The 27,993-nt window shown below is 37.3% G+C and overlaps 1 protein-coding gene across 7 annotated transcripts; it reads right to left on the bottom strand.

Moving 5' to 3' along the window:
* Positions 1-570: 570 nt before the first annotated feature.
* On the bottom strand, positions 571-27,951 carry SGS3 (XS domain-containing protein / XS zinc finger domain-containing protein-like protein). 7 transcript variants are annotated; one of them, XM_088887492.1, is made up of 9 exons: positions 27,582-27,840; positions 27,023-27,087; positions 25,683-25,854; positions 18,659-18,772; positions 15,259-16,369; positions 13,394-13,688; positions 12,856-13,100; positions 2,219-2,376; positions 571-1,088 (listed from the first exon to the last, which is right to left on the bottom strand). In XM_088887492.1, the coding sequence occupies exons 5-9, from the start codon at positions 16,354-16,356 to the stop codon at positions 875-877; spliced, it is 2,010 nt and encodes a 669-aa protein (XP_088743618.1). In that variant the 5' UTR covers positions 16,357-16,369; positions 18,659-18,772; positions 25,683-25,854; positions 27,023-27,087; positions 27,582-27,840; the 3' UTR covers positions 571-874. The 7 variants fall into 7 exon arrangements, with proteins under 7 accessions (XP_088743618.1, XP_010252367.1, XP_088743620.1 ...); XM_010254065.3 differs by lacking the exon at positions 18,659-18,772 and having other exon boundaries at positions 27,582-27,943; XM_088887494.1 differs by lacking the exon at positions 25,683-25,854.
* Between the last annotated feature and the right edge of the window lie 42 nt (positions 27,952-27,993).

The following is a 27,993-nucleotide window of genomic DNA, read 5'->3' on the forward strand; positions in this document are numbered from 1 at the left end:
CAGAAGTCCTTTGATCTTCCCCTCGGTATGAAATCCATAAGTAATCTTAATTTGTGGTTGCAGAAGTGACTTATAGCCCGTTGGAATTTCAAGGAACCCTTGGCACTCTTAGCAAATAACACCACAAATACCCAAGCCTCGAAATCCACTCATATGACTCGTATGTTTGCAATTTGTTCCCAAGATGATTTGGAATTAATGTCCAAGCTAACTTCCAGGATTTTAAGCCACCACGAAACTATGTTTGCAATTTGTTTCTTCCAAAAGCTGATAGAGAGATTGGTCAAGGAGATTCCAATTTTGAGAAGCATATTGGCATTTCAAGAAAAGTCCATGCTTTTCTCGATCAGTTTTTTCATAGAGGGAAGCTTATCCCAATTAGAAGCCATACAAAGACTTTTATTTTCTCAGGGCATTGGATGCTTCAAGCCCATTTGGCTTTAGCCAAGAAAATTTGGGTCTGTAGAGATCATCTCTTGGTGATTATAAGCTGATTTGATCCCCTAAAAACTATATCATTCCGATAAAGAAAACAATGAAATAAGCAAGTATAAAGAAAATCCAACCAACTGGACGACCAAAATAAATTTCAATTAAAATATTAGCAAATGTTGTGGTTGGGTGAACCAAATGAGCATTCCCACTTTGAAACCTAGGTTCTGTTTGTATATGATATTTACTGTCAACTTTTCCATAATAAAAAGAAAATGATTTTTGTTTTCTTAGTCCATTAAGTCTAGATGTGTATTGGTTCAGCTTTGGGTGCAGACAAGAAAATGAGCAGGAAAATCTCCCGTGTAAGATGTGCACTTGCTATCCTTTTCACTATAGCATATTACATTGAAGAACGACAGCCAGTGTCTCTAACTTTCTTTCAAGAGCTGCTGCTACCACTTGGAGTGTATTGTTCCATGAGTCCAGTTAATGCAGCTTCAAATTCCCTCTCTACCTCAACCTCTTCTTCAAGATGCTTCCTCTTCATCTCAGCCTTCTTATCTTCATGCGCTTTTATTAGTTTCTCTCTTTCTGCTTCAAATTTCTCAATTCCTGCTTCCTGGGATTGGATAAATCTTGCTATCTCCGCATTCCTGCAATACAAACCCCAAACATCAAGGGCAAAATGATTATGTTTGAGATAAACACGCATATCACTATTATTATATGAAACATCCAACCCATTCTTTAGTGCACAACCTGAATCTGCATCAGGATCCAACCTGGACGGTTAATACTTGATGGAGACGAGATGAAACCATTTCGCAAAAAGTTTTACATGACCTTACAAAATGATTATGTTTGAGATAAACACGCATATCACTATTATTATATGAAACATCCAACCCATTCTTTAGTGCACAACCTGAATCTGCATCAGGATCCAACCTGGACGGTTATTACTTGATGGAGACGAGATGAAACCATTTCGCAAAAAGTTATACATGACCTTACAAAAGATTGTCAAAATATCATCACCGGATTGCTACAAATGACGAGTTAGGTTAGCCGTTAGCCCTCTATTAGGCTGATGGTACATGGATCTCTTGGATATGAACCACAATGATTGATCCACATTCAGCAAGTGCAACCTCAAAGAGTGTTGGTAAACAATAAACAATTCCAGACAGAGATATTTTAGAAACCCGGACATCATATATGCAATTGCATTAGGAGTTGACAATGGTTAGAGGTGCACTGTGCCAAAGTTCCTAGATGTCACAACTCACAACTAATTCAGTCAGTCGTAAATACCGACTCTATGACACTAAAAAAAGTAGGGAAAAAATCATGCATGGTAGGTAAACAATCAACAAATAGATGATTTGGCATATCCATCACCATCAGATTAGCTTTATGAAAAACACGAAGCAGAGCTCAAGATCTAGGAACACCTTATTGGTATTGGCGGTCTGAAGTTCGACTGATAACATAATGCAAATTATAACTCAGTCCCAAAGCCAGTGTTCTAGCCCGCCCCTACAAGCAGGCCCTGCAACCTACCTGATACAAAACCTCAAGTATCCCCATTCCTATCAAATAGTGTCCCCATGCTCCCAAATTATATTATATCATTTAAGGAATAAGCTCCTCTCCACATACAAGAATTTCAAATAAAAATTACGGGATATTTTATTACCTGCGCACATTCTACCTGATATGATACCTCAACCATAGGAATTCAGTTTCCAAATTTCGACTAGGATGGGAAAGTAACATTTACCTCAGCTTCTGCTCCTCTTTGTTCCTGAAATTCTGATTTGATTGCTTGAATTTTTCCCTTTCTGCCTGTAGCAGTTGCTCAAAATTTTTTTCTTTTTCCTCTAGAGCTTGATGAATAATGCTGATCTGATCCTCAAAGAATTGCCTTTGGAAGTTCATCTAGAAAACAATGTTTACATAATCAACAAAGAATCAAAATCTCTCTTTCTAGTGGAAACAGAAAGAGTTGTCATCAGACTGGGAAGATATGAGGCAGAGGCAGCATGAAGGAACCAATATAAAATCCAGAAACTCTGGACATCATAAATGCTAAAATTCACAATTAACAACAATGAAATGAAAATAATCACAAATCCAGAGGAATAAAATACTGGAGAATGCAAAGAGAAAAGCACAAGCATGTTTAACCATAAACACAACCAAAAACAAAAGGGAATGTATTAAGTTAGAAATTATTTGAATGCTCATAATTTCACAAGGGATATACCATTGAACAGAATAAATGGCAAAACAAGATTAATATAGCCAACTCCACATGATGATGATGAGTGCCAAGAAAACCTACATAAAAGCACAAAATAATTCCTCAGTGCCAAGACATGACTTCCCAGTCAATAATCATTTGATGAGATCCCCACATGATCTCTTCTTTTCTGTTCCCCTCAAGATACACTGCCCTTGGGTCCTCCAGACGCCAATTTCTTCTTTTTTTTTTTCAGAAGAGGTATTTTCTCAATCTTCTATTGAGATTGAGATAATAAGGTGATACTATTTTCCACTTCTTCACTAGCATTGGCATCTAAGTTGATTCCACACCCCTAGATGATAGTAACTAGTGTTGTTGTGGATCGGGTCTGGTTCATGACAGAGTAGACATTGAACTGACCCAATGCATAAATGTGCTTAACCAGTATCAAACAAGACCCCATTGGGTTGATAATCCAGACTACCAGATCTGACAAAATAAGACCCAATTATAATTGACAGCTATAGTTTTAACCAAGGTAAACATTGTGAAATATGCAAAAATATAGAATGCTATTTTATAATACTACCTTTTATCATCTTTTATGTGATGATACTACCTTTTATAATACTACCTTTTATACTGAATGCTCTTTTATCATCTTTTATGTGATGATAAAAGATGCATAGGTAGACCGTTTTCAAGCTGTTCAAAATGGTAATCATATTCATTAGTTGGCAATAACAATGGTACTCCATATATTTAAAATACTGTAGCCAATTTATGTTATAATACTACCTCTTGTACCCCACATAGCATCATTGCATCAGTAGCTTTCATTGGGGAAAATGTCGATTCCAGTAATATTTCGTGTTGATAACCATATGGAAATATATCATGCAAATATTAGGAACTTGTGGACATTTTAAACCATCCTATTAAACCTATAATTTGACAATAAACCAACTTATTTGTTAAATTGACCCATTTAGATATCACAATGAATAATATTATTCAGTCACTTTATTTCTTAATCAGTTTAGAACAGACAAAATCAACCCCCAACACATCTTCCTCTAATGGGTAGAAGTATAACGTGGTGTTGCATCACCCTCCCAAAGAGGATAAAACACTTAATTCCTTACTTAGAACAACTTGTTTTTTTCTGATACAACAAAAGAGTTAAACAACAGAAAAGGAACCACCTAGAGCATCTATAAGGAGGATGCAATCCAAATCCCACAGGCAAGAGTTATTTGTGTTAATGGACTGATAATGACCTTCATTGGAAAGGGCAGTCAGCAGCTTGGTTTCCCTCTCTACCATGATAATCACTTATCCTGATGTTTGCTTCCTCTCCAATCTTTGCACATTCATTCTTGATGATGTGACATATCCATACAGCTTTGCTCGAACCTTTTAGTGCTTTGACCATGATGGAAGAATCTCCTTCAATCGTAACTGGGGATTGCTTTGTTTTGCCATTTTATGAGCTTGGAAGCTTGCCAGCATTTCCACCACCATTATCGAAGATTTACCAATCAAACCAGCAATAGTTTTGATAATTTCACCTTTATAATTTCTCAGAATGCACCCAAATGCAAAATCTTCATTTTCTTTCCTTGACACATCAAAATTTGTCTTAATTGTATATGGGTCTGGTGGGTTCACCCAAATGATTTTTTTCTTTGTTTGTTATGGTATTTCCTTGAGCTTCAATAGTCTCTAGAACTCTCCAATGCCTTTTTTATTATCTCTGGGGGCCTATATAATTTGTTATTGAATATCTTTTCATTTCCGTTCTTCCATAAATACCATAGATAGAATGTAACTGATTTTTTCCCATAAGCCTAGACTCTATCACTTCTGAATTTAATTAACTCTTATCCACCAGTCTAGGAGCAATTTGTTTAGTTCAAACTTTGGCCTTGGGAGTTGGCCCTCTAATAGAAACCAAGCTTGAGTTGCCAATTGACAGGGAAGAAAATATGATTAAGTTTCAAGATTGCCACGTATTTGACAATCTGGATCACAATTAAAACCCCCTGTATTAAGTTTTCTTTTGTTGGAAGCTTATTCCTTGATTTTTTGGGGGCTATTTCTTTGCTAAACATATTGTTTTATTTTGGTGAGACCCCAGTTTTTTTAATCTGGGTCGATGATATCCTCCACTTTTCTACCTTAAGTTCTATATCATTTTGACATGGAACCACATCTTTTAGGAGTACATTCATAACCCAATTATCATGCCAAAGGTCATGAGATTTACCATTCCCGATTCTCCAGGCTATACATTCTTTTTCAAATTCTCTCTTTGGTTACAGATACCTTTCCAAGTCCAAGAGATTTTTTTTTTTTGACTGGAAAAAACTCATTCCCTTCAAATATTTTGCTTTCACCATTTTAATCCATAGATTGTTATTTTCATCTTTTAGGATTTTCCATCCTTATTTTAAAATGTTTGCAGAATTTATATGGTCCATTTTCCTTGTACCCAAATCCACCATTGGATTTTAGCATGCAAACCTTATCCCATCTTTTTTTTATCAATGAACCTTATCCCATCTCTCAAGGCAGAAAAGCTTTTTATCTTTTTTATTACCCCAGAAGAACATTTTCTGAAGTTTTTCTAACTCTTTACTTGAAGACTTGGGAAATGGAACATCAACATTTGGTATTGGGTCATATTAGCAATAACATTTCAGCATTTTGACTCTACCACCCATTGAAAGAGCTTTGCTTCTCCATCCCTCTAACTTTTTTTTACTTTGGCAATACACTTACCAAAGGTTTGTTTTCCTACACTTTCATTTATTAGAGGGGCTCCGAAATATTTTCCTTCAAATTGTACTTTGGGATTTTTTTAAATTTTTCTAGCATTTTCTGTAACCTCCCAGGGAAGTTTTTTGAGACAAAGAGGGAAGATTTATGATAATATGGTAATTACCCAGAAGCTTTGGCATAATTGTCCAGGATTCCTTTGAGAAAATTAAGCAATGATCTATAAACTGAAGAATCGGAACAGTTGGAGCATTTCTCATTACCCTAATTCCAATATCTTTTTTTATGTCATCCATGAATTTCCACATGTTTTTTAATAGAGCTTCACAACAAAGAACGAAGATATAGGGGAATAGGGGGTCTCCTCGCCTAATCCCTCTTGTGAAGTTAAACTTTAGTCCTGGGGATCCATCGACTAAGATAGTGATAGATGACTGAAGTTATACTCTCTATTACCCAATCAGCCCATTCTGGTGCAGGCCCATTCTTTTAAGATATTTTCTATGTAATTCCATTCTAGCCTACCATAGGCTTTTTCCATGTCAATATTGTATGTCATATACCCTGTTTTTCCATTCTTATGCTTCATTGTATTAACTATTTCATTAGCAATTAAAACCTCAAAGCTCCCTTCTCTACGTGCACCCAAGGTTGAAAAGGTACACTCCTTTTTTTAATTTTTATTTCAAAATTTTACAGGAGGTCAAGTCTTAGTCATGCCTACCACTTGAAAAGTGACTCAACCTCCTCTTCCTCCTAAATACCTACGTCATTGTACTTCCTTGTTCAAACAAAGCAATCAGTCTGTTTTGGTTACTAGCATAGGGACAGCCCTCGATTCAAAACAAATCCAAAAAACAGGAAAGAAAACAAAAAGAAAGGCCTATCATGACTAAAAACCTTGGCTTGCGAAAAATAGGCTGTAATATTGCTAACTTGAGAAGAGAAGGAAATTACCAACCATGTGGCTAAAGGAGGTTCCTTCAAAAATCTTTCACTGATCTGTGTTATTGGCTAATGGCACCAAAACCATTTCCTGCTTACTCTCTTGAGGCTTCTTATCATCAATCACCCTTCCCTTACCTAATCCATATGTTTGTTTGCTAACATTAATTAAGGGTGACCATGGGTCTGGCTGGGGTTAGCACCTATAAAAAGGGCTATAGAGTAGAGGCCCAGGCCCTACTTGATCCACAACCTAGATTGGGCTTCAAGGCCTATATCTTCAAATATAATATTTCATATTATATGATATAATATATGTTATACTTCATATGTATAATACGCACATAGTGTGGACTGGGATGGGCTGAACTAGAAATGATTGCCCCTACTTAGCTCCTCACTTCCTCTATAATGGAGTACTATTTGTGAGGTTCTTTTATAAAGACTAAGAATATACCCATAGGGCTTGATAGCCTCAGCTAACACCAAAAAACAAAAAGACAAAAGCCCACAAAACAGCAATAAAGTTACATTACTTGAGCCCAATACAATCTATCTATCCATTGTGGCCCCTTATTATGGCCAACCCATCAGCCAGCCCATTAGTAGATCTTTGAATCCAAGATGCAACTGCTTCCACTTCACACATGATGATTCTTAACTCTCTTACATCATATCTATATTTCCAAGGAACCTTCTAGTTATCCCATATCCACCCAACTACTACTTTGGAGTCCCCTTCAATTTTCAAATTTCTAATATCCATGCCGTTGGCCTGTCTTATCCCATATAAGATTGACTACAGGTCTGCCTTAGTTGAGTCCCCAGACCCTATGGAACCGAAGAACAAATCCACAATGTTTCCTTATTCATTTCCAAACACCCCCTCCAATACCTGCCACTTCCAGTCCTGGGTTTCCCAAGCTACCCATCAATGTTCAACTAAATATTGCCTTGTGGCACGCCTTGTTGATTGAGTTTATCACTTCCCGTATCTCCTCAAAGCTTCCCTCCAGCCACTCGACCTAGAGGAATCTCCTCCAGGCATCAAAATGCAATTAATGAAATCCAACTAATCCCAAAGTGCAACAGACCACCCATCCATGAAAATCTTCTCAGATACCAGTACTTTATAAAGCCTAACCATGCCTTATCTATACTATATAAAGCAGACACTTTCCTTGGTTTTGGTTATATAATGTTAAATTTGATTATATATCATTAACTTATTTCTTTACCCTTTACTTGCACACATGCACATCACATGCCATTACACTAGTAACCATAAAGCCCATAAAGGAGCATAGATTACAAGGATGCTGACATAGATGAGGTGGAAAACTAGGCAAGATAAAATTAGATATGTATTTTAGAGCAGCACTAAATTGCTCAGACAATACTCAAAAGGAATAATAAGATCAAGATACTTTAGTCATATGAAACAAAGTCTGAATATATAAGATCAGAGTTCACAAAACAATTGCAAAGGTCCTATCAGGTAGGCTGAGGAAAGTTTTACCAACAATAATCTCACCATTCCAAGGGACCTTTATAGAGGGCAGGCAAATAGTGGACTATAGATCCTAGTGGCAAATGAATGTTTAACAGAGAAGAAGACTCAAAAGGAATATTTTAGAGAAGCACCGATTTGCAATCAGACAAGGCTCAAAAGGAATAAGATCAAGATGCTTTGGTCATATGAAACAAAGTCTATAAATATATCAGCATCAAAATTTACAAAATTTCAAGGATCCTATCAGGCAGGTTGAACAAAGTTTTAACAACAATAATGACACCATTCCAAGGGGCCTTTGTAGAGGGCAGGCAAATAGTGGACCAAATCATAGTGGCAAATGAATGTTTAGCAAGGAAGAAGATAAGAGGTAAGAAAAGAATTATCTGTAAGCTGGACCACAAAAAGGCTTTATGATTTGGTGGATTGGTCCTTGCTCCTAGAGGTAATGGAGAAATTTGGCTTGGGAGAGAGGTGGAGATCATGGATTAAGGGGTACTTAAGCTTGGTGCAATATTCAATCGTGATTAATGGACCCGCAAGGGATTTCTTCCCTGCTAGGAGAGGTTTGAGATAGGGTGACCCTCTTTCCCCATTCCAGTTCACCCTGGTCGCTGAGGTGCTCAACAGAATGATGACTAAGGCAGGCTTGGACAACTCACTAAGAGGGTGGAGAGTTGGTAGGGAGGAAGTCATGGTTACACTTGCAGTTTGCAGATGATAAAATGCTCCAACTAACTTATGGTTACACTTGGACAGCTCGTGATGGCTACAACTCTGGTTCCCTTAGGCTGTGTTTGGTTGCAATGCAAATGCAAATATATACACTGCATATTTACCCTCTTTCGGTTCATGAATGCAAACACGGTTCAGATTTTAAACCGTTTTTGTACTCATCTTGTTTGTTTGAAATCGGTGCTAAGTGTGGGCCCCATCATTAAATGCTCCAATGCCTCAACCTTGGTTAAAAAGTTGGATTATCAATGAATACAAAATTGTATCCAAAAAATAGGTACAGTAATGCTCTCTTTTCAGAGTATAAAAAATGTGAGAAAATACATTTTTGATCCGATAATCATTACTTTTTTACATGTCAAACAAACGCTCGCAAACGTGAACCACAGTACATAAATACCCCAGTTCGGCGTTTGTATTGCAAACAACCGGAGCCTTGGTATTCTAAAAGCATTGATAAGAAGTTTCGAGGATAGCTCTAATCCAAGAGTAAATTGGAGAAAGAAATGTATTGCAGATGTTAATGTGCAAGAGGAGGCGTGGGTTAGCTGAAGTGCTAGCTTGTGAAGTTAAAAACAAGCCCATAGAGTACTTAGGTCTCCCACTGGGCAGGAACCAATGATTGAGGATTTTTGGAAACTAGTACCGGAGAGATTAAACAAAAAAACTAGCCTCCTAGAAAAGGAATTATCTCACTGGGTCACTGGGAGGAAGAATAACTTTGATCAAGGCCACTCTAGCAAATCTCCCAGTTTATTTCCTCTCTACTTTTCGTGTCCTTGTTAAGATTGTTGAGCAATTAGAGAAGACCACGATGGGAACCAGGGGTTGAAAATAAGGATCATTTGGTTAATTAGGAACAGATTAGTAGGCCGAAGGAGAAGGCGGGACTTAAGTAATTTGGTTCAAAGGAATCTTGCTCTCTTAGGGAAGTGGCTGTGGAGATTCCCACTTGAAAAAAGGCTCTAGACAAGGTTATTAAAAGCATACATGGGCAATTGGACTGTGTCTGGGACGTAAAGGTAGCCTCTAATGCAACTTCAACATCTCCTAGCAAAACAATCTATGAGGTTAGACCTGTTCATGGGCCGGGTGGCCCGACAGGCCAGCCCGGCCCGGCCCCCGGACGGGCTTGAACACCTATATAGGCCCGCGGGCTTAACCTCGGGCCAAAAAGCCCGGCCCGCAATAAATTCAAGCTGGGCTCGAGATTTGCCAAAATAGCCCGGCCCGAGCCCGGCCCGACCCATAACTAAACCTAAAAACCCTAGTCGAAGACCCCTCTTTTTTTCACCTCTTTCCCTTCTTTTTCCAACCAAATTCTTCTTCTCCACATCCTCTTTCCCTTCTTTATATTCTTTTTTTAATATAAATAAATTTTGAATGTATATATTTTTTTAATGTAAATAAATTCTTATTTATATTGATTATTGAATAGGGAAAATATTTAATTTTTTTTATTAGGTCGAGCTTCCAGTTCGGGCTCGGGCTTCGGGCTTTTTATTAGGGCCGGGCTCGGACCCAAGTTGTAAGCCTGTTGGTCGGGCCGGGCTCAGGCCTAACATATTTCTGTTAATGAAGAGTAAAAGACCAGCCCGAGCCCGGCCCAGCCCGGCCCATGAACAGGTCTATATGAGGTATATCCCATCTTCCTCGATCTCATTCAGTATGGTGTGTTGGTAATGGACTAGAAGTGCTATTTTGGGAGGATATTTGGTTGGGGGACAACACTCTCAGAATCCAATTTCCTTTGCTCTATGCATTCTCCATTTCCAAACTTGAACCTATCTCAAAATTTGTGGCTTTCACTGAATCAGGTTTAAGTTGGGACTTTGGTTTTATAACAGGGCTTAGGGATTCAGAATGTGATTCTCGTATGTTTTTATTGGCTAGACTTAAGTCAATTTATTTGGATCAAAATTTGGAGGACAATAGGGTGTGGTCAATTTCCCCGATTGGATATTTCACTTGCACCTCTTTTTCAATCGTAACACAACCTACTACATTGGAGGTGAATTTCCTGGTGAAATAAATTTTTGAGCAAGCCTATCCCTCCTAAAATTCAAACCCTTTGTTGGGAGATCTTTCTTGGAAAAATCAACACCTATAATGTGCTGCAGAAAAGGCCAAATAAATGCCTCTCCCCTCACATGTGTTCCCTCTGCTTGAATAGTGAAACAATTTTCCATATTTTTATATCATGTTCCATTGTGCATTGTATTTGGAAGCAGCTTTGTTTTTTATTTGGGTGCAGATGGACTGCTCAAAAAGCAGCGGGCCTTTTTGATTCTCATTTCTTGAGACAGCCAATAAAAAGAGGAATATTACTTTGGAAAGCAATGAGAGCAGCTATGTTTTGGACTATTTGGGAAGAAAGAAATTGGAGAATATTAAATGATAAGAGTAGGACTCAGGCAGAAATCTTTGATTTAGTTAAACTGAAGGCTGCACATTGGGTGAAAACATTGGATGACTTCAAAGTCTTTTCATTGAATGATATTTTGAGAACCTGAAAAGAGGTGGCACTATCGGCTCAAGATAAGGCAAGGAGAGTGGTGGAGTGGAAGCCCCTGGCCCCCATTTTTATAAAACTCAACTTTAACGGAAGCTTTATTGGCAATAGGGGATTGGCTGAGGTAGAGGGTCTCTTCAGAGATAATAGAATGTAGAGTGGTGGCCTTGTATTCAGAACATTATTGGAGCATGGTAATACATTGACAGCAAAACTGGTTACTCTACTGCAAGGGTTAAGGCTTCCAAAACAATTGGGCTTCCACAATCTAGAGATGGAAGGGGATTCCCAAGTATTCATCTCATGGACCAAGAACAGTTCCCAGATTCCTTGGGTATTCCAGTATAAATTCAAGGAGATTGTAAGCCTACCAAGGGAGCTAAATGTTGCCTTTAAGAGGGTAATAAAAACAGCAAATGGAACAACAGATTCTTTGGCCAAACAATGGGCTGCAAGATAGCAAATGTTTTGGGAAAATCTGTAATCTTTTGATGTTTTGGGGTGGAATTTACACCCACACTCTTGTAAGTTGTAACTCCTAAACTTTCATCAATAAAATTCTTTTTCCGCTGAGAAAAAAAAAATATCATCATCAGAACAAGCAGGCTATATATCTTTAGCCTCTAGATTAAACACCTCATTCACATGGGTGATAAAATCAGCCAATTCCATGATGTGCACCCAAGCAGGCCAAGAGATGGAAGGAGTAGCAAAGCCTTACATGTATATTGGGAAGTTGTTATGTCCTTTTTTTCATTATTATTTTTTATAGGTGGGCAGTTCTCATATCGAACCATGCTCTTCCTTTTAGGAGTTATAAGGTGCATTGATTGGCCTCAGCCAAATGTTTTGAAGGACAGACCGACAGAAGTGTGAGACAAGTTGTCAGCCCATCCATTAACAGAATATGTGGCATAAAATGGGATATATTCTGTTAGGAGTTCCAAAGGTTTTGGACCATTGTACCTCTTTCATTCACATGGATTCTTGCTGCCAATCCCATTAAGGTGGGATAAACCAAGTAATAAAGATGATGAATCTTTGTAAGAGAAAAAATGTACAAATGATATATCCAACTATGATGCTGGAAAAATGGTATTGATCAAAAATAAAAAATAAAAAACTATGATGCTGGAAAGACGTGATACCAGAAAAACATATAACCAATCAACCGCCATCATAAAGTGGTAACCAATCAGGTTAGTTTTCATCAAAATTCAAGGGGGTTGTGATTAGTCAAAGGCTTTCTGGTATCATGTCTTTACGGCATCATAGATTTTTCCATATTAAGTACATGACAAGGAGAATGACAAGTTTCTGCAAAAAAATACATATGCAAGTTAAGTTTCTACCATTTGAAATGGCCAAAAAGAGTTGGCAAAAAACAAAAAAAAAAAAAACTCTACTTCCATAATGCACATAGACTTCATCCAGATATTACTGGACCTTAAATAAATTGCAGGACAAACTGTAGAGATATCCTAACAATAAATCAATGGCAATAGAAACTTTAATCAGTTTAAGCACAAACATTAACCAGACCAGATGGGAAGTGTAAATAACAAACAGGGTTATGAAGTCCTTTTCGCATGCAACCATGAAGCAGTTATTGCTTAAGAATTAAAATAATCATATTTTATCTCAAGTTTCAAATTTGCATTTATGGATCAAAAAATCCAATATTACCTCTTCGTTATTTTGTTCGTGTTGCATTTTTGTTCTCTGCCTCACAATGCGATTCTCTTCCATGGTCTTTCGAAGCTTCTCACTCACTATCCCAAAACTCTCCTTAAGAGCCTTATTATTCCTCCGTTCTTTGTCAGCCTTGTTCTTGTACCAGATTAGTTGTTGATTATCTTCACTCATTTGTTTCATTGGTTCCACAACCATTTCATGGTAAGACCTCATTTCAAATTTCAATCTTGTTTTACCTAACCAAGTGCATGAATAAGTTAGAAATTATTGAAAGTGGGCTACTGACAGAAACTTGTGTAACATAAGTAGTTAAACCAAACATTCTGACAAATAAGATAACAGGTAATTACTGTCCAAATATTTAAAATTCTTAACCAGATGACCAAAAGCAAATGCATTGACTGAATAGTAGGATATATATGAAGAACTGTAACAGTTAGTTGCATGGTCAGAAACAAGTGCACACAAGACATGAATGCCCATGCTGACACATAAAGACTAGGTAAAAGTTTCAAGGAATGAATTGGACCTTGACAATGCTGGTTGAAGATGTCCAAATCGTCTTTGCATGCCATGTAACCATACAGCTGGCGTTTCCCACCTGCCAAGAAGGGCACACGATGACGATCCCAAGCCTCTCTATCTGTTCCTTGATCAGAAAAATGTTTGTGCAAGCGTTCAGCTTCTAAATAGCCTACTGCAGAGGTCTCGAATATCAGGACACTCATTCCCCGGTGCCCTTGTGGACCATAAGAATGGCGAGCTTTCACTGCAGCATATGAACTAAAATAATCGAGTAGTTCTTGATTACCCATGCCTATCCACTGTAAAATACCACTCAGCACAACAGGTTGACAATATTAATACCAAACCATGAAAAATTCAGCCAACCCTCTATTAAGCTCACTGGCATACAGAAATCATTAGCAGGGACATGAAATAAATTACCTTTCTGGTTAAGAGAATGGGTAGGGCTCTGCTACCAACAAAATGCTCCCAACACTGTCCCAACAAACCATTGCAGCCATACATTGGGAACATCTCCTTGTCATTCACTTATGGGAAGATGTTCCCAATGTGCGACTGCAGTGGCCGGTTGGGAAATGTTGGGATTGTCTGGTTGGTAGCAGATCTGAACTCAAGGCAATGACCAGAGAATTCAGAATATCCATGCTAGCAAATGCCCTATTGTTTAGGTTAGTTGCAAGAGTAGCATGAAAGTCCCACCATATGGTAGTGGTGAGGTATAAGGTTTTTCCAATTCCCTAAAAAAAGCAACTTTTATTTCCCGTACAAGAACATCCTCTGCAAACAGTTTGCAAGGTACATAGTAGTACATAACAAGGAGTTATGTGACCCAGATAAAGCAAGGATATACCTGGACAACATATCATACACAGACCATATGGTAGTGGTGAGGTATAAGGTTTTTCCAATTCCCTATAAAAAAGCAACTTTTATTTCCCGTACAAGAACATCATCTGCAAACAGTTTGCAAGGTACATAGTAGTACATAACAAGGAGTCATGTGACCCAGATAAAGCAAGGATATACCTGGACAACGTATCATACACAGAATTTTCACAAAATATCCTACACTACATGACACCATTATACAGGTATCAATGATAAATGTATCAAAGAAAAGAAGTCCATATGATTGAGGAATCTTTGACATGACTTCAAATTTTCTGATTTCTTTGTAGAAAATTAACAAGGCTATTAAAAATGTAAATACTATTACAATAGGCCTCCCATGTTCTTCCAAAATTTCAGCAGAAACAAGGTTAGCTATATAATAGAGATCTATTGAAAATTGAAACAAGGAAACTTGATATTGACTGCCTACGTGGAGTCCCGAAATGGCTTTGTCGTGTTAGCTGTAAGATTCTCACCACATGTGGCAAGTCATCCAAGAGACCAAAATGACTTTATCAACAAAAAACCTCTTTGCCAGACAACATTTGGAGAGAAGAGTTGAAACTATAAATAGTAGCTTATTGGTAGCAACCCAACAAGTACCAATATATACAGCTAATAACCGAGGCACCAAATATGGACTATGGAATCAATCCAGAGACATATCTAGTGATAGATCCAAATTAGCCACTCAGAAAAGAAGAGGGTCCATGTAACAAAGAGATATAACAGCACATCAAAAAACTTCTTCCAAAACTCACTTGTTACCATAGTACCTCTGTCATACTTCCAATACCAATTTCACATGAGAATCTCTAAAGACAAAGATATACATGCCTTGACATAATAATGAGCACGAACTAAGACAAATTAAACAATATAGACTAGATGCAGCAAGCTCTTAAATGAAACAAACAACAAGAGAAATATTGAGCTATGGTATTTCTCCGATGAATAAAAAAATTATGTTTGTACCTTGTCATTCTCATCCTTCTCAAGCCTTGTGTTCATAATAACAACCATTGGTGGCCAAACTATTTCTTTATCAGCAACTGTCTTTTCAAGACCTTTCCACTTCCCATAGGCTTCCCCAGAAGGTATGACTGACGTTCCCCTCCTTGCAAGCTCCTCCTCCAACACTTCAGCAAATTTCCTATGGAGTAATACCCTTTTGGCACCTTTAGTCTTCGCATGTGTCATTAGAGGCTGCAATCCACGATACCAGTCAATACCACCAGGGCCATTTTTGCAGGCTGGGCAGTGCCACTGCCTTTGTGGCTCATTTATCTGTTCAACAGTCAAATTATCCAAGGATTCAAAGAAGATCTTGAACCATTTGTTCTTCTTGCGTGTCTCATGGCTTTCTTGGCTTGCATCGGAATCAAATTCATCACTGAAATTATCATCATCACTATCATCTGCAATATCAGCATCATCGTCGTCATCATCACCAGGGTGTGGATCACCCATGTCATGCCCAAAATCTTCTCCAGCAGAACCACCAGGAACCTTTGACATGGTGTTGCCCTTGCTCTGCACATCTTCTGAAGCATTAGATTGCAAGCTGCTTCTTGCAGGCCATTGCCACCCATTCTGTAAAGGGGGAGGTATAACAGGTGGAGGTGCCATATAAGCAGTTTCCCAATTCTTATTAGATGATTGAGGTTTTGCATTACCTCTTCCAGTTGATCTCTTAGAATCAGAAGTTTGGACATGCCACGTACCCCCAGAAGCCTTACCCATTCCACCACTGCCACCCTTGCTAGCCCATCCTGTTCCACCATTGCTGGCCATGCCAAGCTTATGAATTGTATCTGCACTGCCCCAGGCTTTAGGAGCAGAACCCTGAGAACCCCATGATTTTCCGGCACCAGTTCCAGATCGATTCTTTGATTTCTTTGCAAAGACCTCCCAGTTTCCATCTTCTGTAGATTCCAAGCTTATGTCAGCCACGTCACAGCTAAGCTGGTCAACTTTGGGGCTGTTATTACCGAAACCAACAGCAGAAGAAGTCCCATTTTGAGGACTTTTTCCTTTGTCCAGTGAATTGCCATCAATTTTCTTTGAATTCATTTCCTAGTGGTTCCTGCACCATGACATTGAACACAGGGCCCAATCAGAACGTAATCTTAGAACCAAAGAAACAAATGAACAATCATAGAGGGCATTTAAGATCCTAAGAAGGTAAACCACAATCACATTTACCAACACAATATTGACATTTATGAACAGCCCAGAGTGGTACACAATATTGACATTTATCATCATTAATCATATTGAGTTTATCATTTCAAAATTCCCTTCATAGGAACTATAAAATAGTGAATTTCACTCCTGCACATGTGCTTTATGTCCAGAATCCATTGTATAGTCCGTGTACAAGTTACATAGTAAGAAGAATGACATCTTTAATCTTTAGAAGTATAATATATTCTAGATACATTTAGAAATTTAAAATATGCACACTTAACTAGAAACAAAGAAGCAAATTATTCACTCAAATGTGAAATACAAATGAGATTCATATACTTAACCTTAAATATAATTTATAGAAAAAAAAGGGTCATAACAACAACTCAAAAATCAATTTCCATTTAATCATATTCAAGCTTAATACAGAACCCCATGCAATGCATACAAGAATATTGATTAACTTTAAATGACCACAAACAAAGAAGTTTACATTTTCAACTTTCGCACCAAGTACTGACATGTATAAAAAGCAAACACATATTGCCTCACATTTCCTGCTTTATTTGTTTCCTTTTCTTTATATGTAAAGATATTCCTTATAGAACAAAGAAACTTTTTCAAAAATCATCTCAGGGATGGCTAAAGGTTCTTTACTATCAAGTTATATCAGAAAACCATTATTGAAATACACGCTTCCTGAAGCAGAACCACCCACACAGCAGCTAATTAGGTGGCTGCAATAACCTTAATGCAAGCTGGAAACAGGGCCACAAAACCCTCAGCTTGCTGGTTTAAGCTTAACCTTGACTTGTTTAGAAGTGTAAAACGGGTCATGCCGGTCCAGCCCGCTCGCGGGCCATCCTAGGCCATGCCGCCCTCCCCAAGTATAATTTGGGGGTCGGCCCAGCACAGCCCACGGCCCAAGCCCGTGTGGGCCCGTGCCATGTCATGCCACAAGCCTGGGCCAGGCAGGCTGCAGGACGTGCTGAGCTGGGCCACAGGCCAGGCCTTGGGCGTGGGCCGAACCAGGCCAGACTGGTTTTTTTTACATTCTTTATTTTTGTATTTCTTTGCTAAGTAAAACTAAAATATTTAACTTTCCTTTGGGAACTATTTGAAAAAATAATTTTTCAAATATCAAAATTATTTGTTCCGGAGGGGTTACTAGATCACGTGCCATGACAGCGAGAACTGGATAATTTTTTCCATGTTCACTCCACTAGGCTAAAATATAAAAATTATTTGTCCCCTCCAAGGTGAAGGAAATATCACCTAAAGTAGAAAAACTTGCTTGTAAATAAAAATTAAGTTTAGTAAATAAACTTGTTGTCGAGACAGTGGATTTCTGCCTCTTACCTAATAAATAAATAAGTTTTTCTCTTCCACTATTAGACTCAAGTTCAGAAGTGGAAGATGCAACTATACAAGTTGTAGAAATTTTATTATTCCCTCTTACTTCAAATTCATATAAACTATACATTTCAAATAATAAACTATTAATATCTTCTTTTTTATTTCCAATTTCAATATTCATATTTTCACAATATGTTTCAAGTAAAATATCTAAACCATCTTTCCTAATCCTAAGATCTAATATTATAGCTAAATAATAAAGAGGAGAAATGTTCTCCCAATATTTTTCAATTTATTTTCCATTGTTTCAACTTGTACAGTTGCATTTTTTAAGTTGTGGATTTATAGAATTATGTAACCATTTTTCAAGTTTAGTATATTCAGCTAACAAAAATGGTTGTTCAGCATGTACAATGTATTTTGCTAATTCTTAACTCATTTTTTTCTTGAAAATATTTAGAAGTGTCATCCCCCCCGCCCAATTTGTGTTTGTGTTGTTCTTCTCCCTTCTTCTTTCTCATGGGTGAGCAAATGTTTGCCCAAATGGCCAGTACCACCCTTGCTACAATAGCTAAAGACTTTCCTAAATTTTTGGCAAACTGCTCTTTTTCCCTTCCCCTAAACATCCTCTACTTTAAATATTTTCCAAACTGGGATAATCAACTTAGTGGCCTTCTTTTTCTTTCCCCTAGTATCTGTAAGGGTGGAAACATTACCATGCTACAACTAAATATCGTCGACATTGAACATGTTAGGGAATTGGTTTTGGGAAGAGCCAGCCATTTTGTTTAAATTCTAAAAAAATAAAAATTAATTTAATTGCACTTACCCAAATATTCGGTTCGGAATCCCAACTTGATTTCAATGGTTGAAGACTGTCAACTCCAAGAGTCCAAGCCTCCCAAATTATATTTGAGCTATTGAGAAAGCCTTCTTGTTGAAACTTCAATAAAGTTGAGAATTGGAGAATCAGAGAATGTATGAGAGATTGAGAGATTGAGACTTGAGAGAGTATTGAGAACTAGAGAATTGTTGAATTGGTGTGATGAGAATGGTGGATGATAAGGCTATTTATAGGAATTGAAAATAATTCCACTGCCCAAAATACCCTAAAAACTAGTCATTTTTTAGTTGTTAGGAGGGGTATTTTGGTCATTATAAAGTTATTTATCACTATACCCAAAATGCCCCCCAAACTAGTTGTTGTATAGTTGTTGGAGGCATTTGTGTCATTTTTCCCCCCCCAAAACCAAAATACACAAATACCCCCCCATATAGCTATTTATAGTTGTTAGGGGGTATTTTTGCAAATAAAACCCAAAAAGTTGAAACTAGCTGTTAGGGGTTCCCAACGGCTAGTTCATCGGGCAAGCCGAGCGTGGCCCGCTATGGGCCCGTGACAGGCCATGTCGCCTGTCGTGACGCGGGCTGGGTCATGTTGGATCGGCACGCACAGTCGTGCCGTGCCATGTCAGCCCGTGGACCTGGAACCCCAGGCCCAACACAACCCAGACCATTGTGTCAGGCCTGGCACAGTCCGTGTGCTATCATGCCAAGTCAAGGCCGTATTTACACCTCTAGACGTGTTTAACATAGTAGAATGGACAGAACTAAAAAGATAGAATAATCACTAGACAAGTGAAGCAAAATTGAAAATGGGGTGAAAAGGGCTAAATGGAACTTAAGGTTTGGGGAAAATAAGAGGGAATTGGTGTGGGTGATAGGTCACAATGGAGTAGGCACCAAACCATAAATCTTGTAGGAGCAATTAAAAAATCATTCACTCATCGTCTCAAAACAATCTTTACAATGATACATGTAGATGATCATTCACCTTTTGAGATTTACAATATAATTACCTTCCTAATCAAATGTAAATAAACAAAGAAACACTTGTTAACAATGGAATGCAAGGCATGGTTTGATGTAACAATGGAAGAGTATCAAATTAATCAAAATTTTGATTTAAAATTCTCTCAACCAAAGATTTGATTGATATTATATCAATCGCAATTTTGATAGAGATTGAGAAAATACTTCAGATTTATTTAGATTTCAAATTCTTTCCTTAGTTGCATCAAACCATGACTTCTAAAATAGTTGGCCCTTCCTCTAGGAGGAATGCAAGATAAAGCTCTTGTTGGGGGTAATAATTGATAGAATTGAGAATAAATTGCTAGCAAGGAAAAAGAACTGCATTTCAACTCAAAGGGAATGGACTGGCTCTCGTCAAATCAACATTGTCCCATCTTCCTATTTATTTGGTTTTATTGTGAATCAATGGTGATTTTTTGAGAACCCGTATAAAGCAAATTTTGGGCTTGTAACGAGGACAATAATGCAGCATGCTTGGCATTAGAGGCAGATTCCCCAAGCAAGCAGAGATGCTATTATTAAAGCTCATAACAGTTTTAAAAGTTTAAGGCGCAAAAAAAGTGCAAGGGTCATTTTGTGCCCGTGGTGCAAGGCTCAAGGCAAGGCACACACCTTATTGAAGCAAGGCACAAAATTGCAAAAAAAAAATCTAAAAAAATCAAGAAATGTCAAAAAATTAAATAAAATGCAAATTATTAAACATACTACTAATTAAAAATATAATCTTAAAATTTTAAAATAAATGCTTCAAAAAACCTATAATCTCAAATTAAAATACATAAACATAACATGTGAAACATATTAAAATGAAAGTTTAAAAATAAAATCAAAACTCTTAATCTCCATTTATTTCCCAACTGCATTACTTCAAATAGCTAATGTGATGTTAAACATATGCATTCTTGATTCTACAAGCCGCCTTTGTACAAAGCCCCTCGAGGCAAGGCCAAATAAGTTCATATCGGGGTCTTAAATTCTTAATCCCTATAAAAAATAAAGGTTTTATAACTTTTAAGTGTCTTTTAAAAATATCTTTTATTAGGATAAGTTTTAAGACCTTTCCTTTTTATGGGAATTAAGAATTTAAGACCCCTAATATGGACTTGTTTGGGCTTGCTACAAGGAGCTTGGTTTGGGGTCCAGGGGCAAAGCCCCTAGCCCAACTGCTAAACACAAAAAAAACCAAAAAAATGCACAGATTTTCAAAAGGCGCACACCTGGGCTGAAGCACAAGGTGCACCAAGCATACAACTTTTCAAAATACTTTGCCTAGGACCTTATACCCTAAAATGAATCTAGCCAATGCGCCTAGGTGCGACTTTTAAATCATTGACTCAGAAAGCAACTCAAAAGATGAGCATCGAGAAAATAGTGGTAGAAACTAGAAAGCAATCATCAGATCATTCAGAGTCTTAAGAATCCTGGGGTTGAAGCTTAAAAGAAATTTTCTTTTTATTTACAGGAGATTTTGGCTTTTAATCAGGCGCTAAATTTACCTTTGCACAAATCAAGTGAGAATGAAACTTGAGAACTCATTTGGTTCCCCAAAAAGGGCTCAAAGGAGCAGGTGAATTCCCATAGAAACCCATGCAAGGGTCAGACAATGTTTTGGGCAGAGATTTGAGGATCTTTGTATTGGATACCTAATGCTTATGGTGTTTTTGTTTTGGTTTCTATTGTTCTACCAGTTGTTTGGTGTGTTATCTCTACAGCTTTGTCTGGATGTACAAGCTCTTTGTTATTGTCCTTTGTGGTTAAGTGAAATAAAATTCAGCTTAGCAACAAAAAAAGAATGTATTATGTACACTGGACAATCTTAGACCAGCAATTCTCACTGAAGGTTCATTTGGTTTCCTCATCTACTTGCCATGGTTGTACGCTCTTTTTCTGTGCTTCAACTTCTTCTGAGTTTAGCAGGTGAATAAAAGATGAAACTTACTAGACAAGAAGTTTAGCATAAGGAAAAAGGTTCAGGAAATAAACTACGACCTCGGCATGTCAAAGAGACAGTGAAGGAGCCAAAGGAATGGCAGAGACAGTAAACCATGCCAGGTCTTATGGTCATTTTGCTTAAATCATTCCATCTCCTAACGGCAAATATCTAAGTGGGGGATCTCTAAAGTATGAAAAAGTGAGGGTAAGTTTTAAGATAATTGGAAACCCTCTCTTGAACTAAACACTGCCAATTAGTGTTTAAATCCCCTATAAAGTGTGCTGAAAAAGATTTACAAAATCCTTAGGGGTTTTCTATAGGAGCCATCAAATGACAAAAAACAATCATCTTGAGGATTGGAAAGCGGAAAACAAGAATAAAGAAGAGGGAGTAGTAGGAATAGGAAGATTAAAAGATAAGATAAGAATACCATTACTGATCAAAAAAATAAATAAAAAGATAAGAATACCACCTTTCGTAGTCCTTGGAAAGTTATTTCCTCACCATACTTTTCAAGGCAACAAGGGAGCGCTTAGTCACCTAGTTGCCTAGGGTGCATAGGTGTTGCCTAGTGTCTAAAAAGTAAACTTGTTTTTCCTGATGTTTCTAGGCTTGTGTCTCAGAAGCAAACCTTTTCTTCGTAATATTTCAAGGCTAATGTCTCAGAAATAACCATTTTCTTCCTACTATTTCAAGAATAGTGTCTTAGAAATAACCATCGCCTAGTAAAAGGGGCTGCTCTGTTTTTGTCATAGAAAAATAAGAAAAAAATCAACAAAATGAAAAATAAGGAGAAGGAAGGGAGAGCACCTTTTTTTGTCTCAGAAAAGAGAAAAAAAATGATAAAAAAAAACATGAAGGAGAAGGGGTGAAGCCCCTATTTTTGTTTTAAAAAGTGCAAGAAAAAAACTTGAAAATGATGACCATTTCAAGAAGCAGAAGGAAAAAAAAATCAAATGGAGAACAGAAATACAAGGAGAAGAGCCCCTATTTTTGTTCAAAAAAAAAAGAAACGAAAAGAATCAGAAATTTAAGGAGAGATGGTTATTTCTTATCCCAAAAAAAGAAGGCACTGCCAAAAAAGAAAATAAAAGAAAAAGAAGGCATTGATCTGATCCGCTATTTCTATTCTAGAAGAAGAAATCGAACATACATGTGTTCTAATGGTGTTACTTGTTGCTTTAAGTCTTCAATCTTTTACCTTCAAAATCTTTGAAGTCTTTGAACTTCAGTTCTTTATCGCTTTTTTTGGTAAAGAGCTCTATATCATTCAAACCCTAATATAACAAAAAAAAAACTCACAAATGCATGTTGATTTATGAAGTAATAAAAACAATGTTACAGTGTAGCATTGCCTATGTTAATATTATGAGATCAAAATATAAAAATATTGTAAGATAGTGTAAAGTTTGATATAAACTTGCTTGGCATTTAGTTGAGGTGAGCAATAAAAAGCACCTAATTGCCTAGGCGACGCTTAGGCATTGCCTTGACAACTATGTTCCTCAATATTCCCCATTCCTTCAACAAATTAGGTATAACTTGGTTTCTTCTTACTAGATCTAAGGCAAAATTTTGGGAGAACATTTGATATGAGAATTTCCTCTTTGTCAAATTATCCATAGAATCGGAAGGTGAAAGACCATTTATCGATGGATAATTTCATTGAACTTAGGGTTGAGAAGAGGGTTAAGAAAAGCCAAAACTTAAAAAATATTAAATAAAAATTTTGCTATATAGCTTGAATGAGGCTTTCATGGATTAAGGGGTAGGGATGAGAGTATTTGCACTCCACATCCAAGAGACCTTTTTACTTGTGCATCCTTTTCTAAGACTATCACTCTAGTAAACCACCAACCTCATCACTAGACAAGGCTATTTGGGCCAGTCTTTCCATATGTGTGTTCTTTGTCTTAATAGTGGAGAGAGCACCAACCACCTTTTATATCCTGCTTATATGCCTCAGAGGTATGGAATTTCTTTTCTCTCCTGAGTGCAGTTTAGATAGCACCAACCAGGCAACCAATATAACAGACCTATTCTCTACCACCCTATATATATAGAACTGCCCTAGGGCTGCAATCTTATGGGGCATATATATGAAGTGAATGCAAAGATATTTACACATAAAGTAGGCATCAGCATTACCATTGACTTGCTAATGCTGAGAAGTGTTCATCGGACACTGGCTAGTGGCAGCATTTCAACATAGACTGCAAAGGAAACAAAAGGAGTGGAACGCTCCAAGAGAAGGGAACTTAAAATCAAACTTCAATGGTTGTATTTCGGAGAACCTGGGAGTGACGGACATTGGAAGACAAAGAACATGGTGATAAAATCGTTCTTACTTATTCAGGCCCAATTGGCTTTGGCAACTCCTTGAAGGCTGAAATTTTAGCTTTATTACATGGTTTGAAGCTTCTAATCTCACCAGGGTGGACAGAAATCATAATCGAAGGAGATTGGCAAGTCATATTAAGTTAGTTACATGAGGAGGAAACACTCTGGAGATACAGAACATTGATCAAACAAGTGCAAACATTGGGGCACAACTTGAACAGCTTATTCAGATGGATTCCTTGACTTGCAAATGCATTAGCCAAGTCAGGGGTTAAAAGAAATTCTACATTGGGGAACACTGGACATGGGATTTTCATTGTAATATTCACAGATAAGCTATGACCGTTCTACCATTTTCATTGTACTATTTGATTTCCGTATTGTACAGCATTGAGGATAGTATGGTTGTTAGAATGAAATATTGTTGATTATCAAAAATAATATTACAGAAAGGTGTCTGCCCTATGATTTGTCATCTTGGCAAATGCCATATCGCCTAGACAGGCACCTTTTTTGTCGAAGTCATGGTGTTTAGGTGATATGCCCAACCAAGGGTGACTTGTCACCTAGGCAATTCCTTTTTTTTTTGAAGAATAAAGAAAAAGCTTTCAACACCTAGATAATTCCTTGACAACCATCATCATCATCTTAAGCACTGTCCCAACTAATATGGGTCAGCCACATGAATCCTATTTTCACATTCCATTCTGTCTAGCCACTTGAATCACCATAAATGATAGCTTGTTGAGGACTTGAGGTTCATATTCCATGCCTCCATTACTGCCATAATGCCATAAACAATGTTTTAAAAACCGACCCGGAGACCAAACCATTTTTGCCTCCAAGTCGCGGGTCACCGGTTCGACTGGCCAGGTCAAACAGTTCATACCATGCCTCCATTACTGTCATATGTATATATGTTTTTATACATATATGTGTATATATGCATACATATATATGTGTGTAAATATATATTTTAGCAATAAATAATGTATAAATATGTTTTAGATATGTTATATGTATTATTTTATATTTAATTTATGCTTCTTAATTCAGTTTTTAATTTTTTATTTATAAAAATATTAAAAATTGCAATTTGAGGCCAAAAAATGGGTTTTTTTGTGAAAATAACGTGGCAAGGCGCCGTAGCACCTTGGGACGCATAGATCTCAAAAAGTTACCCAATATAAAAAAAAAAAAAATCATCCCAATTGGACATCGGAGTGCAAAGTTATGGCCTCCGAAAGTTTGCATGTATTGAGTGTGCAACCTGTGACCGGGTCAAACAGGTCAACGGTCAAACCATCCAGGTCAAATGGTTCTTGACCAAGTCAAAGGTTGAACCGGACCTGGAATCTTGGCCGGGTGACAGTTCGAACAGTCAGCCGGCTGAGTCAACGACAGGTTGAAAACATTGGCCATAACCTCAGCCCTCAATGAATCTCCTATACCAATTAGACCCGAGAATACTACAATAACATGATCCTCCTCATTCCTAAAAATACCACCCACTCCTCATTGCCCCAGGTTTCCCATGCTACTACCATCAAAGTTGAGTTTTACAAAACCTCTTTGTGATGGTATCCAGCTTCTACAAATCAAATTCTTTTTTATATGGTGTTGCTTAAACTTCCCTCCATTTCTAATGATTTCATTGAGTGCAAAGGATGAAAAGCTCCCCACGGATTTCACCCAATGAGCTAACCTTATAATGATGCTTTCGATAATTGCCTCCTTACTTCTTGCTTCCTCTTTGAAAATTCTTGCATTTCTTATTTTTCTTTCCTTCCTTAAAGGCAAAGATAACAAGCATTTTTCACATTGGCTACTATTTACTGAAGATCAACTCAAAAAGTAGTACTTGGTGACCATGCAACCTGAGATAAAGAAAAATAATTGTCAAACACAAAGGTAGAAACTAAACATTTGAGGTATTAAACCAAATACAAGGTGAAAGGAGCTCCCTTAGGCATGCAGCAAAATCCATTGGAGCAAATGGAAATGCCAACTAAGTTCACATATTCAGAAACCAGTGCAAACAACGACTAATAATCGAATCATACAAATAACTGCTAACTGCCTCACAATGTAAGTTCCAAACAAATAACAACTCCCAACTAACTAACAACTGCTCATATCCCTTAGACATGCAACAAAATCCAATAAAGCAAATGGCAATGCCAACTAAGTTCACATACTCAGAAACTAATACAAACAATGACTGACAATCAAATCCCACAATAACAACTTCCAACTGCCTTACAATGTATGATCCAAACAAATAATAACTTCCACTCGAGTCACAATCAAACCCTACAACATAAATTGAAGAATAAGATAATAACTTCAAACTGCCTTATTGCAGCGAGAAAAGCTTTCAACTACCTTATATTTGTGCTTTGTACCCACAGATATTTTGATGGCACTTAAAATCTTTATTCTTATTTACAGCATCCAATGATTAGGAGCCATTACTTAGTGTGCTGGTAAAATCTCGGACCAGATAGCATGAGAACACAGGCTGAGTCTGAAGGCAGCAACTCCGTGCAAAAGAATGCCAAGAATTAGGATCGTACCCAGTCTACCCATCCCAAGACCCCAGAGAGCTGGAATCAACATTGGGTAATGACCTTTAGCTTCCACCTTCCAGTAATTAGCTTTAGAGAATAAAAGGGATTGATTATAATATATATTACAGTAAAACCTCTTGCTGACATAACCAGTGGCATTATAAATACTTTTTATTGGAATTGGCATTATAAATATGAGTATGAAACACAACAAGTAAACTTTAAAAGATATGGTAGCAGCTCAGATAAAGGGCCAAGACAAATTTAGCTGATTGCGTAGACGTGCATTTCTCTTTAATCAAGTAATTTTCAGCAAGAAAAGTATATTGGACCTCCAATAATTAATGCCACAAGTAACCCATATTTACAACATTGTAACATCTAAAAAAATAGAAATAATTGATATGCAAAAGCTTACTGGTACAAAATTAAAATTAAATTTAGTTAAATGAAACTACAATAAATTTCACCTAACCTAGTCCAGTCACTTGAAGTGTGAAATGTAATAGTTGTTACTCGCTCTTCAAGAAGAACTATTCCCTGAAAGACATATTTTACAATCAGTCAGTCAGCGGGCGCAGAGAGAGAGAGAGAGAGAGAGAAAGAGGACCGCCATATACAAATGAGGGTAAATAGAGAGGAGAGGGCCGTAATGACGGTAAACACGAAGGATAAGTAAAGGAGAAAACCTTGGAAAAGGAAGGGAAATAGACATGGAAGATTAAAACAGAAAAGATTCAAAACCAGCGTTTAATTGAACCATTCAGAGCTTTAAAGAAAGGAAAAATCAAGAACCCACGAAGGGTTTTCGATGAAAATTAAGAAATTCAAAGAGGAATTTAAACAAATAATAATGAAGCCAACCAAAAACATCCTTGATCATAGAAAAACCCAGAGCACAAACTTACGCACGTATAAATACGAATGAAACAAGAAAAAAGACAATTAAAAAAAGAAAGAGATGATGAATGCAGATGCGAACAGAAAAACCCAAATAAGAGCAAACTAGTGAAAATCTTCATACAAATAAGTACCTCAGATGGAATTCCGTCCGATCATCGGCTCATTGCTGAATATGATAGTCCCGCGGAAAATGGTATCACAGTAAAGAAACGCGGAGAAAAGGGAACAAACAAAAAGAAAAGGCAACTCGGAGAACGAGGGTTGAAGCAAAGGAGAGAGAGAGAGAGAGAGAGAGGGAACGGTGTAGTAACCAGCAAGTTTATAAGCCGGCGCTTCTGAATCCGGATTCCAAAACCCTACTTAACTCAATTTGATAAGATAACTGACATTAGAAGAGTGACCGAGTGAGTATAGACTATTGTTGAAAGTTGAAACGTCTGTAAGTGCGCGTATTTCGAGAAAGAGAGAGCAGTGTGTCTATCGTACTGATTACAGTCCTACGAATCGAAATCTACTCTTTATAGGTTTTTTCAATTTGAATGT

The sequence above is a fragment of the Nelumbo nucifera genome, chromosome 5, assembly GCF_055504915.1.
Source record: "Nelumbo nucifera cultivar China Antique chromosome 5, China Antique-T2T, whole genome shotgun sequence".
NCBI lineage: Eukaryota > Viridiplantae > Streptophyta > Magnoliopsida > Proteales > Nelumbonaceae > Nelumbo > Nelumbo nucifera.